The following is a 13,964-nucleotide window of genomic DNA, read 5'->3' as shown; positions in this document are numbered from 1 at the left end:
TCCTTTTTAAAGAAAATCATGTGAAGATTTTATTCATTCTCCCTAAGCCTACTTAATATCAAACTGACACATGGCTTAAGTGAATAGAATCTCCGATTTCCTTTCTTGTTCTAGAGCTACTATTAGGTAGGAGAAGTATATCTGAATCCTTGTAAAAAAAAACTTCAAAGGAAATTTTTAAGACAAAAAGAAGGTAAACACGTGTGTAACCTCCGTTTCAGACTTGTTACCTATTGTATCGTTTTCTTTGCAGTATTGTAAAGCATAAAAAAATAGGAATTAAGATGTCAAAAAAGAATTTTCCTTTTTAAAAGTCTGAGCTGGAAGGGATAGGAATTCTTAAATCCAAAAGGAAAACTAAGGTCTGAAATATCAATTTGATCTCACAGGTTTTTTTTTTTTTTTTTTTTTTTTTTTTTTTTGGTAGTGATTAAAATAAAACAGGAAAAGTGCCTACACTTGGATATAAGTGGCAAGACAGTAAACTATCAAAAGGATAGCTGTAAGCAGTGATTAACAAAATTTAGTGATAGACATTACTAAAGACCAGATGTCCCGCTAACTGAAAATCACCACTTAAACTGGATAAAACATTTATGTGATTTCACACAACACAGAGTTCAGGATTGCTTGATCTTACAGGTCAATGATATCATCAGGGCCCAGAGTCCTGTCAGCCCTCCCGCTGACCATTCTTTATGTCGGTTTCATCTTTAGGATACTAGGAAATACGGGTTGTCCATTGAAGTTATGACATTCATATAGAGAAGGCAGTGTAACCATTTCTTCTGTTTTTTTTTAAGAGCAACAAAAAATTTCTCAGTAGCATCCATCCTGTTCCCATTTCTAGCTGATTGCCTTCCAGGTCTCACTAATCAAAATTGGGTTACTTGCTGGTTCTGAAACCAGCCACTGTCAAGGAGAATGGGATTTCCATGACTGAATTAAATTAATTAATCAGTGTCTACATTACATTTGGGCAGACCACCTTCCTCTGTATTGTATGGAGAGGAGGTAGATACAGGAGCAAAATAGAATTTTTATTAGAAAGAAAAAGAGAGAAAATTCAATCTCTAGGAAATCAAGGGTAAGCACTATTCTATATTCCAAGATCCAAGAGAATTAAACAGAGTAGGTAAGTGTGGAATACTGAGACATGAGAACCATATGCAGAGAAGAAGGGTAAATAAATTTTGTGTCCAACATTTAGAAAACAAAAAGAATATATGGAATTATTGAAGATGTTGAGAGTTGAGTGAAAGTAATAGACATTTTTGGAATACAACCTGTAGCGTAAAATCTCATATTGGGCAACTAAGTGAAGTTTTGCAGATATATGACAAGCTCCACAATGATTAGGCAAACAAAAAGAATCCAGGTTTAATGACTAACTTTAAAAATAAAGCTCTTTTAAAACCTTTCATTGATAATATTTGCAGAAATCTCCCTAGGTATCTGGAATAGCTATAAAAACTTTGCTGTGTGAAACTATGGTGAAGGATGATGACTATGTTCCTTTTCTCACTTATGCCCCTGGATTAGGTTTCTGTTATCAGTGGAACCTATCTTGGTTTGGATTATATGAGTAAGCAAAATGGAGGTGAAGGCGGCATCATCATCAATATGTCATCTTTAGCAGGTAAGGGCAATTGTTACATTAAGTGTAACATTTTCTTATTGGTAATTTGGACCACTGAAATAAATCTTCAAAGCATATTTATTATCCACTCAAGTTTGAAATTAAAAATCTGCCTTTTTTGTAGTTCCATGGAATTTTCTATTGCAAAATATCAAAAGTTTGAAAAATATGTTTATTTCTCTTAATTTAACTTGTGGCTTTTCTAGTTATCTTACTGAGTAATATTTGAAAACAAAATTATACTTTTTTTTAGAGCTGCTGTTTTTCATAGGTTGTTGTGAGACTCCTAAGCAATAATGCATGTGAAAGCACCTTTGGCAAAGTAAAAAGCATGAAAGTGAAGTTAAGATGTCTCTGCTCCCATATGATTTTAGTAAGAGTATGTAACTTTAAAATATGGCACATATCATAGTTAAGATATGTTAAACTAATAAATAAAGCCAGATATATGTGTGTGTATGTGTGTGTGTATATAATGTTATGTTAAACTAATAAATAAAGCCAAACTTACATATAGTATAAGCATATTCCTTACCCGTACCTCAGTCCAAGGCAAGATCCTTGTTGCAGGTGCCTCTTCTGTATGCAGACATTTGAAAACCTGACTGGCAGAAGTTCTGTCGTCTTTAGCAGGGAGCTCCTACCCTAGAACTGCTGGATACCTTTTTGTCGAGCAGAAAGAGAAAAAGAACATGGAGCGGGCATGGCTACTCTTTTAAAAACCCCAGCCCAATAATGGCAGACCTTCTGCTCACATTTCAATGTAGAACTTGAGCTCATGTTTCACCTAACTAAAAGCGAGTCTGTCTGGGAAATGCAGTCTAGCTGTGTGCCTAAGAGAAGAATGGATTTCAGAGGGCAGCTAATCGTCTTTTCCACAGCATGCAATCCTAAACTATATTATTTTCAGAGCAGTATGATTTAGTATCAGCTGATATCTTATCCCTCAATACTAGCTTTAAACCTCTGACTGGACTTTTTGGAGTAACTGAGTCAAGTGACTTTACTTTTGAAAACTCTAAGAAAAAAATCATCAATGATTCTTGAATAGTTCAAGTGAAGTTGTGAAGTTTAAGAAGTCTGGTCGATATGGACAGCAAATCTAAGTCATCTATGTACAAAAAATCAGACTTTAAAAAATTATCTGTTTGATTTTAGTCAATGTGGTGATTCCAGAATAGAAATTTCAGCCCCACGCCCCACCCCAACCTTGGCATCCCAGCTCCAGTGATTTGGGAAGTTGGGTTTGGAGGTACCTGTGATTGAACCACTGTCTGATTCTCAGCATTTTTCTCATCCCACTAGGAATGATTATTTTATATCACTGTAAAGCTGCCGCCAGAGGAGATTTAGAAATCTCCTTTAGAACTTCTCAAAAATAAACTAGCATCTCATTTTCTGGGTTGCTTAAAGTCAAAATCATGTCCCTAAAGCTATTATGAACCTGTTTCTATACATTTTTGGGGGTAATCAGATTCTTTTTCCTAACAGTACAACTACTTATAACTTATAACATTTAATTCTAATGATACTTTAAAAGAGCATGGGCAATATTTGAAAGGGATATGTGTTCCAGAGAGGACCAAATGTTAAGCTGTGGGAGACTGAAACCCTAAAAATAAATTGGCAAAGCTAAATCTATATTATTTTGAAATAAAATCATAAGAAAAAAACAAGTGACTGGAGAATTAAAAAGAGATACGTAGTATATTCTTAAAAGTTTATTTAAAAACCTGGGGCTGTGATGAAGGTTGATAATTCTGTATATTGTTTCTATAAAGCTAAGAGGGCCAGCAAAGCTTGGAGTACCATGAATATTATACAGGGAGCCCCTGGCCTTTATGTCACCAGAGGCACTGATTTCATTCTTTGGAAGGCTGAAAGCCTCCGGGTTGGATCAATTTAGGACGATCTGGGAGAAAATCTGTACCGTATGAGGGCGCTTACTTGCCCCAAAGAGCGTGAATAAAGAAATGCAATGTAGTATTACTGCCTTTTATCTGATTAAAATATTCAAATATATAATATCATTTATTGAGCACTGTTTAACCGATATCATTTTAAACACTGTACATTATCTCATTTAATCCTCACAACAACCCTGTGAGGTAAAATTCGATAATTTCCATTTTGAAAATGAAGAAACTAAGGCAGGAGAAGTATGAAATATCTTGCCTAAGCTTACACATCAAGTAAGCCTCAGAGCTGGAATTCACATGCAAATAGCCTGGTACAAGTCTTCTTAGAATTTTAACCACTAGATTATCTGTCTGTCTCTCATATCTATGAGTTTATTTGTTAATCTACCTGTATTTATCTCAGCCTAACAGAAAAGTAACAGCAACTGAAATCGTTTGACTTGAATAAACCCTTGTAATTTGCTCGTCTCTTCAGGCTTCATGGGCACAGCTCTAATCTCATGGCTGCATTACTAAACCTTCAGTGAAATCTTAAGCTTTTGCTCCATTTGACACTTCCAGTAAAGTCCTAAAAATATTTCGGGAGCTTACCAGTGTCACAAGTCAAAACATGCCATTGAGCAGAGCAGTTTAAGGCTTGCAATTTGATGTCCACTTTGCTTTGTTGGCTAGGAGCTTGCTTTAGCTCACTGCCACCGGACCCCACCCCTGGGTGTTAATCCTCTTCTTACCTATGTTAGATACAACATTTGCAATCATGTGTGGGCATTTCTCTATTTATGCAGATAAAACGATGACTTGATAAAAATTCAGTGGTCACATTGCTTTGGTTTTAAATTACTATCCTGGCACTGGTACAATTTAATGAATAATACTGCATTACAAACTGCTTCTCCCTCTGATTTTCCTCCACATGTACAAGGCAACACTATGTAAAATGGTTAAATAGCTGAAGTTTATCATTGTTCCCTCTGCTTGGCTTATTACTCTCTCCATTTTTAGAAGTTGTCCTTGGCACCCTCCCTTTGTCATTCCAACCTCCACACCTCTTGTGTTTATACTGTTTCCTCGTTGCTGCTGGCCAATGTGGACAGTCTACTTCCTTTCCCATCCAGGGTTCCCACTAACATGCCTTCATCTCACAGAGTCTTAAAATGAATTGCCTTGTATTTTATCCACCAACAGAGAGCCTCCAGTTCTTCCCATAATGAAATTAGTTTGATAAAAAGTCAGGATATTGTAATAATGGGAGAAGGCAAAAGAGGACCCCTCCGTCTTTATCATTCCCACAGAAATGGTATCAACAATTTTATGCCCTTGAGTCATAGCATGTAGGAAGAGGTGAGAGGACCAAAATAATCTTGAAGGAGTTATCAGAGTACTTCTAATATTTGACTACTCTGTTTTTCCAAACCTTGCTTCCTGGCAGATTTTTTTTTTCCTGTTTTTCTCCATACCGCTTACTCTATTGAAGGAATGGCTGTGGGTAATATTCAGTATTCAACTCAACAGGGCCTATCCTCATGGTCTCCAGCGTGGATACAGTGGAGTCCTTCACTGTCACAGTAAAACCTTAAGTTGGCACACTGGTTTGAGTAGAGAAGTTAATGAGTAATGACCACTGACGCAGACAGAGTATCAAATGCAATTAATAGGTTTAATAAACAGGAGCAGTTAAGTAGACAATGATTCCTCAGCAGATTATGGGATGGGTGTGCTCCAGTCTGGAGTTCCACAAGTTGTTCTGAGTGTTGTTAACCCACATGGACTTTTTATTTATAAACATAATATACAGGCAGACACTAATTTTGCCGCATCCATCCTGAACTATTAAAACAAAGTTGGAAGGAACAATAGAAGAACAAAGTCTGGTTTAATGCAGATAATCAAACAGCTGTGCTCCATTAAAATATCCCATAAGAGTCAAATGCACTCCATTTGTTTGTTTTTTTGTTTTTTTTGAGACAGAGTTTCACTCTTGTCACCAAGGCTGGAGTGCAATGGCAGGATCTCAGTTCACTAAAACCACCACCTCCCAGATTCAAGCAATTCTCAGTCTCCCCAGTAGCTGGGATTACAGGCGCACATCACCACACCTGGTTATTTTGTGTGTGTGTGTGTTTAGCAGAAACGGGGTTTCACCATGTTAGTCAGGCTGGTCTCAAACTCCTGACCTCAGGTGATCCGCCTGCCTCTGCCTCCTGAAATGCTGGGATTACAGGTGCACTTCGTAGGTATTTAATTGCTTCAAACTGTGGGAAAGGAAGAGTAATTGTCACAGGAAAAGGAGCCTACCTACCGACCCTGCTACATACTCAGTTAGTGAGGCTGTGGTGTTCATTTGGGACATTCTCTGTCACTCAGTAGCATTTTGTGAGAGATACCATGAGGGTCTTATTTACTCAAAATTGAAAACATTGGAGTCTCCAGAAAATATTTAAAAATCATAGAAAATTTTCAGCATGTCTTAAGTAACAACCGAGTGGCATAGCCGCTTGTGCTGCAAGTTTTATCTATAATAATATAATTAGCTCATAGTTTGTGTTAAGGTAGAAGTGCTAAAATTACTACCTTAAATAAAAAATTCGAGTTAATCAAATATATGTTGAGCATTTGCAGAAGGGAAATGGAGATATTAAAGGAACTAGGCAAAGTTTCTACCCCAGGAGCTGTATATCAGTGTCTTGTTATCGAGATGACAGAACCAAGTCATTTCCATGGCATAAAGTATTTAAACAGAAGCATGGGCCAGGCGTGGTGGCTCACACCTATAATCACAATGCTTTGGGAGGCCGAGGCTGGAGGATCACTTGAGACCAGGAGTTAGAGACCAGCATGGGCAACAGAGTGAGACCTGATCTCTATAAAAAATTTTAAAAATTACCTGGGTGTGGTGGTGCACACTAGTGGTCCTAGCTACTCAGGAGGCTGAGGTGGGAGGATTTCTTCAGCCCAGAAGTTCAAAGCTGCACTGAGCTATCATTGTGCTACTGCACACCAGTCTGAGCAACATATTGCTACTTTGTCTCTCAAAAAAAAAAAAAAAAAAAATCAAAAAACCCAGAAGCATGATATTTAAGTTGCAAGACCTTGGGACTCCAATAGCCTGAAGAATGGACTAGAATATCCAGAAATTCCAGGTGAAATAAAACATTGATCGTCTTCTTCTATCTCCAGGCCAAGAGTAAGAAAATCGCATGGTACCATCCTCTACTGCTGCTCTTGTGATAAGGAAGCAGATCGAACACATATTTAGCAATTGCCAAGCTCTAGGCATTGTGGTAAACCTTTGGCTTTATGACATTCACATTTAACTTTTACAAGTCTCTACAACAGAGGTCAATTTATCTCCAACTTATACTTGAACAATGAATCTCAAACAGATCCTGAAAAGTGTGGGAATTAGCAGTGGTAATAAAAGTAATTTTATTTTGCTCCGTTTTAGCCTGTGTCATAGAGTGGATGTACTGTTCCTATGCTGTGAATCATAAGTGCTAAGATGCCAACTGTCATGAGTGTGGGAGCCACCCTTCCTGCTTAGTGCTGGCAAAGTTCGCCCATGTCAGTCTGCAGAGTTCCATTTTGCTCTCTTTTGGCTTAAAATAGTTAAAAAGACACATATTAGAAGTAATCAGTAGGAATGATCAAATATTTGTAAATGAGGCATTTTGAAGGATAGATGAGAGATTCGGGGTTTCTTAACATAGGAATGAGAGGGCTACTGAGAAACGAATAGTTTTCTAGAACAGCGCTTCTTAGACTTTATGTGTCTAGGGACTTTGTCAGATGCAAATTCTGATTTCAGGAGGACAGAGATGGGTCCTGAAATCGTGCTCCCGGGTCATACCGCTCCTTGAACCACATTTTAAGAAGCCAGCCACTAGATGCATAGGGATGGATATTCTTTGAATGGCTAAGGGAGCTTCTCTCAGTTTCCTCTGACCACAGCCTAGGCAATGACTGAACACTAATAGCAGCTGTCTGAATCACTGGGAATTGCTATTAGACATATCTTTCTGGGAAGATTTTTTGTTATAGGACATACAGTGGTTTTATGAAAGCATGTGTCACTTTTTTTTTTTTTTTTTTGAGGCAGAGTCTCGCTGTGTCGCCCGGGCTGGAGTGCAGTGGCCGGATCTCAGCTCACTGCAAGCTCCGCCTCCCGGGTTCACGCCATTCACCTGCCTCAGCCTCTCAAGTAACTGGGACTACAGGCGCCCGCCACCTCGCCCGGCTAATTTTTTTGTATTTTTAATAGAGACAGGGTTTCACGGTGTTAGCCAGGATAGTCTCGATCTCCTGACCTCGTGATCCACCCACCTTGGCATCCCAAAGTGCTGGGATTACAGGCGTGAGCCACCGCGCCCGGCCGCATGTGTCACTTTTTAATGTCGTGTCACACTCTAAAGCATGACTTAATGACAACCATAAGAATGAAAAAAAAAAAAAAAAAAAAAACCCAGCCATCAGATAAGGTGTTCCATTATGCGGAAAATCACAAATGAGGAAATTCACCAGTTACTTTGGTCAGCTGTATGCACGAACCATAGATAAATAGTTATCGCTAGTTCTCCCTTTTTTCTTCAAGTTGGAGAAGTGGTGGTTAAAAGAAACAGGCGGGTACACGTTTTTATGTTGGTGGTGGTTGTAAAGAAAATGTGACAGCTTTAGATTCCTGCTTTTTTAGCATAGTAACAGAACTCCAGGTTATCATACGAGGGTCACCATCCTTAGATTCACAATATATTTCCCTAAGTTGAATTTTCAGCATTTTTATATAGTCCGTTTTACATGGTTTCTCTCTTGTTAAAAGCAAATCATGTTTGTGGATTTAGTATGACTGCCCTGTCTGAGGAGATTTTTGTTTTTGCAAAAAAAAATCTTTTTGAGCTTTTTGCCCTCTGTGAAATGAAGAGATTCAAATTGGCTTTTGTAAATATGGGTAGAAAGATTATGAAGAATAGAAGAACTAATGTAGAGAGGGAATTTAAATTTTATTTTTCTAAATGACTTCCTTTGTTCTATCAGTCCACATGTAATTTTCAGATATTTTAAATGCTTTCAGGTATTTTAAATGCTATGTGTAGTATCTCATCAGTCCAATCGTTTAGTGTTATTATCCTCAGTGGTTTTAGAAAGTATTTCTTTGTTTTGTGGGTAGAATTTCTCCCTCTACTGATTTTATTTTCCTGTAACTTTACAGTTATGACAGACATAAATCTGCTACTAATTGTACTTAGTGTATTTTAAAAAGAGCCATTTTGTATTTCTATAAATAAACTTGCACAATGGTGGGCCTATCAGAAGTACTGAAAAATACTATTCTTAACTCTTTTAATATAAGGTATCCATTTTTAAGCACAAAGACAGGATTTCTCACAATGTTAAACAAAATGCCATGTCTTTAAAAGCAGAGACTGCTCTCACATGGTCACGATCCCTTGTTTTATTGTTGTTGCTATTCTTAAATCCCTTAATATTGTGACACGATATTTCCATGTGCTCCCTAATTTTGAGAATTATTTTGCAAGATGAAAAAAAAAAAAAAAACCGCCGGGCGCGGTGGCTCAAGCCTGTAATCCCAGCACTTTGGGAGTCCAAGACGGGTGGATCACGAGGTCAGGAGATGGAGAGCATCCTGGCTAACACAGTGAAACCCCGTCTCTACTAAAAAATACAAAAAAAAACTAGCCGGGCGAGGTGGCGGGCGCCTGTAGTCCCAGTTACTCCGGAGGCTGAGGCAGGAAAATGGCGTAAACCCAGGAGGCGGAGCTGGCAGTGAGCTGAGATCCGGCCACTGCACTCCAGCCTGGGCGACAGAGCGAGACTCCGTCTCAAAAAAAAAAAAAAAAAAAAAAAAATTCATTACAGCAACTAGTCCTATAGTCATTTTACTGGTATCTGGCTATTCAACCAGTAGAATTCCACCTTCGCCCTGCAACAGGGGTCCTCCCATTGGTTTTATACTTTTCAATTGAGTATATTTAAAATATTACTTCATTATACTTTGCACTTAAAAGAAACTAAACACAGAGTACTTATGTGAATTTACTTCTGTAGAGCCTGTTGATTTAGGATTAGAAACAGTTCAGTTTGCCAAGGTTCAGAAATCAAACAAATTAGGACACTATATCAGAATTGTGGCATTTTAGTGCAAAAGATACATTTTCATTAAAAAGTACAATGTAGATGAACTGATAAATAAGTCAATAAAGTGATTATTTGAGGTGTTTCATCTGGTTTACTCTTGATGTTGTATAGTCTATAGGTTTGGACAAAGGTATATAATAACATATCCACCACTATCATATCAAACAGAATGGTTTACTGCCCTAAAAACCCTGTTCTCCACCTGTTCATCCCTTCCTCCCAGCAGCTCCTGGTAACCACTGATCTTTCAGCTGTCTCCATACTTTTGCCTTTTCCAGATGTCATATGGTTAGAATCACACAGTATGTAGCCTTTTCAGGTTGGCTTCTTTCACTTAGTAATATGCATTTAGGTTTCCTCCATATCTTTTTATGGCTTGATAGCTCTTTGTCAGAGTTAAATATTATTCCATTATCTGAATATAAGACAGGTTATTTGTTCATTCAACGACTAAAGGGCACCTAGATTGCTTCCAAGTTTTGGCAATTATGAATAAAGCTGCTATAAGCATCCACACACAGATTTTTGTGTAAGCATGTTTTCAGTGCTTTGAGTAAATGCCAAGGAACTGAATGTTGGATTGTATTGTAAGAGTATGTTTACTTTTGAAAGAAATTGCCAAATTGTCTCCCAAAGTGGCTGTGCCATTTTGCATTCGCACCAGCAGTGAATTAGAGTTCCTGTTGCTTGACATATTCATCAGTATTTGGTGTCTTCAGCATTTAAACTTTAGCCATTCTAATATGTGTAGTAGAATCTCATTGTTGTTTTAATTTCAATTTTTCTATAACATCTGATATTTATCATATTTTCTTTTTTGTTTGTTTTTCTTGAGACAGAGTCTCACTGTGTTGCCCAGGCTGAGCACCCACTATAGTTTCAGGAGAGAAAACTGCTAGGAAATATTACAAGAAATAACCCAAGGGTCCCTCTCTAGAGTTCAAGGCAGAGTAAGAGGTCTTGACTTGAGATAAATATTTTAAATTTGAGTGTGTGTGTGCGTGTGTATGTGTGTGTGTGTGTGTATGTCTGTCATACAAAGATTTAGAGAGACAAATTGAGAGAATTATTTTTTATCCTCAGGAGTGAATACTGAGGATATGTAGGGAAAGAGTGTTCATAGAAAAGCAAAGAGGACCAGGGATATCTCTGGGGTTTTCTAGCATGTTTAGGGGTCTAGTCAAGAAAGAGGAGCCAGCAAAGGACATGAAGAAGGAGCTGCCAGTGAATGTGAGATAGGCCACGAGCCTGGAGAAGGAAATGTTTCAAGGAAAGCGTGACTGTGCTAGTTGCTGCTAAGGAAGGGATCAAGCAAAATGAGACAGAGATTTAGCCTTAGCAAGCCATTGCTCATTGGCAACCTCCATAAGATCTGTTTGACTGCAGTGATCAGATGAAAGCCGATTGGAATGAGTTGGCTACTTGGGAGACTGAGCTGGGAGGATTGCTTGAGCTGAGTAGGTCAAGGCTGCAGTAAGCCATGGTCCTGCCACTGCACTCCAGCCTGGACAATAGAGCTAGACCCTGTCTCAAAAGACAGAGAAGAGGGCAGGAAAGAAGGGAGGGAAGGAGGGGGGGAAAGAGAGAGAGAGAGAGAAAGTGAGGCCAGGCATGGTGGCTCACGCCTGTAGTCCCAGCACTTTGGGAGGCCAAGGCTGGTTGATCACGAGGTAAGGAGATCGAGACTTTTAACTTTTAATTTTCTTAAACTTTGGAGGCATTGTTCAAGACAGATTGGTAACAGGAAATTGCATACTAATTTATCGTGAAGACTAATAATCTCCAAGACTCTCTGAAGATTCAAATTGCTTATGCCACTAGGAAGCTTTAAAAATGTAGAATATATACTTTTTATATATATTCTTATATTCAATTTAAAAATTGAAAATTAGATGGTAATTTACTGACTTTAAAGATGATTTTCTTTGTGTTTTACATACCATTTACTTTCCTTGACTTTCCAGAAGGCCTGGGGAGGCAGAAAAACACATATAACTCTTGGCTATATCTCTCAGTGTAACTTAGTTCCTATAAATTCTGGACCCATGCCGAGACCTTCCTGGCCAACATGGTGAAACCCTGTCTCTACTAAAAATACAAAAATTAACTGGGCATGGTGGCACACACTTGTAGTCCCAGCTACTTGGGAGGCTGAGGCAGGAGAATCCCTTGAACCCCAGAGGCAGAAGTTGCAGTGAACAGAGATCGGGTCACTGTACTCCAGCCTGGTGACAGAATGAGACACCGTCAAAAAAAAAAAAAAAGAATAAAAGAAAGAAAGTGAAAGCAGTGGAAGGGTAAACATTTTGCATAACAGTGAAAATGTGATTAGAATGTTACAAGATTCATAAAACCAACTGCCATTTAAAAACTGCAAGTAATTTCTTTTATATTCCAGTTGCATTTACAAATCTGCCTTTAAGAAAAGTATGTATGTTGTCCTTGCTTATTACCAGAACCCACAAAACAGTATATTTCTTTTGCTCTATGATACCTTGAACTAACTGGGGTTCCAAGATTCATCACCTCTGCATATGTAACAAAAATTCATTTCAAATTCATCTTTGACAACCCTTATGAACAATGTCTTTGTACTTCTTGTGGCTATGTGAACTAGTTTATCTCTGATAAAGGTTCATGCTGCATTTCCTGCTGTATATGAACATTGTCCTACAACCACTGCCTTGTCTCATAAACATTTAAGGAATGGGCAAAGCAGGGACTAACAAGAACCAAAAGCAGCAACTCCTGGTTATACTTTTTTATTCCCTTTATCTTCCACTCCTAGTACACCTATGTAACCTGTGGAAACATCATAAATTCTTGTTGACTGACACTGACAAACTTAATTAACTTACACATTTTACTTAACAACAACAACGACAACAAGACAAGCAACATATTAACAATACTTCGAAATCATTGGGTGGACACACTAGGTGTGATCTACCATCCTCGGGAATTTAAACTGCCCTTGTGCAAACATACTTTATAAATTGAGACCTGACAGGCACCCAGGGAGTGGTTAAGGTCTACATTTATTGTTGAACTTTGGCCCAACACCCTCAAATGATTGGCGGCATTCTGGGAGTCGTTAGCTGGGTGGAGATGAGCATGTCTCAGCAGAATAATTTGGTATTATTAGCATGACATTTGATATTAAATATAGTATAATAATCAGAGATCACTGTTTCTTGACTCAGAGAAGTCACAAACATAAAAAGCATGAAAACAAGTTAATCCAAATTAGTTAAAACCAAATGCAAGAATGACTCTGGTTCAATTTGACTGCTGATTAGATAATTAACAATTATGAGAAATAAGCTTGAGAGTAATCGTTACTACAGTAAAATAGGTTTTTATTGTTGTTGTTTCGTGTCTTTTTGGAGAGCTGAGCTAGGCTGGAGTTGGGGGAGAAGAGATGCTCTAGGTATATGCTATAATACTGCTTTTTCTCTCCAGACCATGGATTTAATCAGTTACTATTGTGCATGTGTGGAAAATTAAAAATTAAAACATTCTGTAATTGATCGAATTTCATAGTTGACTATATAATTATGAAAGGAAATAAAATAGGACCATAATTGTTTATTTCTGTCTTCCTAAGTCATAGGAGAAAGATCTAGGCATCTACAACATATCAAATAAAAAGAAGTTAACTTTTAATTTTCTTAAACTTCGGAGGCATTGTTCAAGACAGATTGGTAACAGGAAATTGCATACTAATTTATCGTGAAGACTAATAATCTCCAAGACTCTCTGAAGATTCAAATTGCTTCTGCCACTAGGAAGCTTTAAAAATGTAGAATATATACTTTTTATATATATTCTTATATTCAATTTAAAAATTGAAAATTAGATGGTAATTTACTGACTTAAAGATGATTTTGCGCTTCAAGCCTGTAATAGCACTTACATAGGTATCGAATTTAACATGGTGATTTTTAGATATAGCTATTGAGGCAGGAGAATGGCGTGAACCCGAGAGGCGGAGCTTGCAGTGAGCTGAGATCTGGCCAGTGCACTCCAGCTTGGGTGACAGAGCAAGACTCCGTTAAAGATGATTTTCCTTGTGTTTTACATACCATTTACTTTCCTTGACTTCCCAGAAGGCCTGGGGAGGCAGAAAAACACATATAACTCTTGGCTATATCTCTCAGTGTAACTTAGTTCCTATAAATTCTGGACGGCATGGGTCATGGAGCACATAAACTACACTTAGGCTACTGGGTTTTACAAAGCTATCTGGTTTTATG

At 37.9% G+C, this 13,964-nt stretch overlaps 1 protein-coding gene across 2 annotated transcripts in view; it reads left to right on the top strand.

Moving 5' to 3' along the window:
• The window catches only part of HPGD (15-hydroxyprostaglandin dehydrogenase), a 31,120-nt gene that overhangs the window by 11,661 nt on the left and 5,495 nt on the right, over positions 1–13,964 (top strand). For both annotated transcript variants that reach the window (XM_033215722.1, XM_033215723.1), the window contains exon 4: positions 1,543–1,639. In XM_033215722.1, the coding sequence (XP_033071613.1) occupies positions 1,543–1,639 (97 nt within the window). The remainder of the gene's footprint in view (positions 1–1,542; positions 1,640–13,964) is intronic.

This window comes from Trachypithecus francoisi, unplaced genomic scaffold (assembly GCF_009764315.1).
Source record: "Trachypithecus francoisi isolate TF-2019V2 unplaced genomic scaffold, Tfra_2.0 Lachesis_group1, whole genome shotgun sequence".
NCBI classification, from domain to species: domain Eukaryota; kingdom Metazoa; phylum Chordata; class Mammalia; order Primates; family Cercopithecidae; genus Trachypithecus; species Trachypithecus francoisi.
This window is presented reverse-complemented; position numbering and strand designations above follow the sequence as displayed.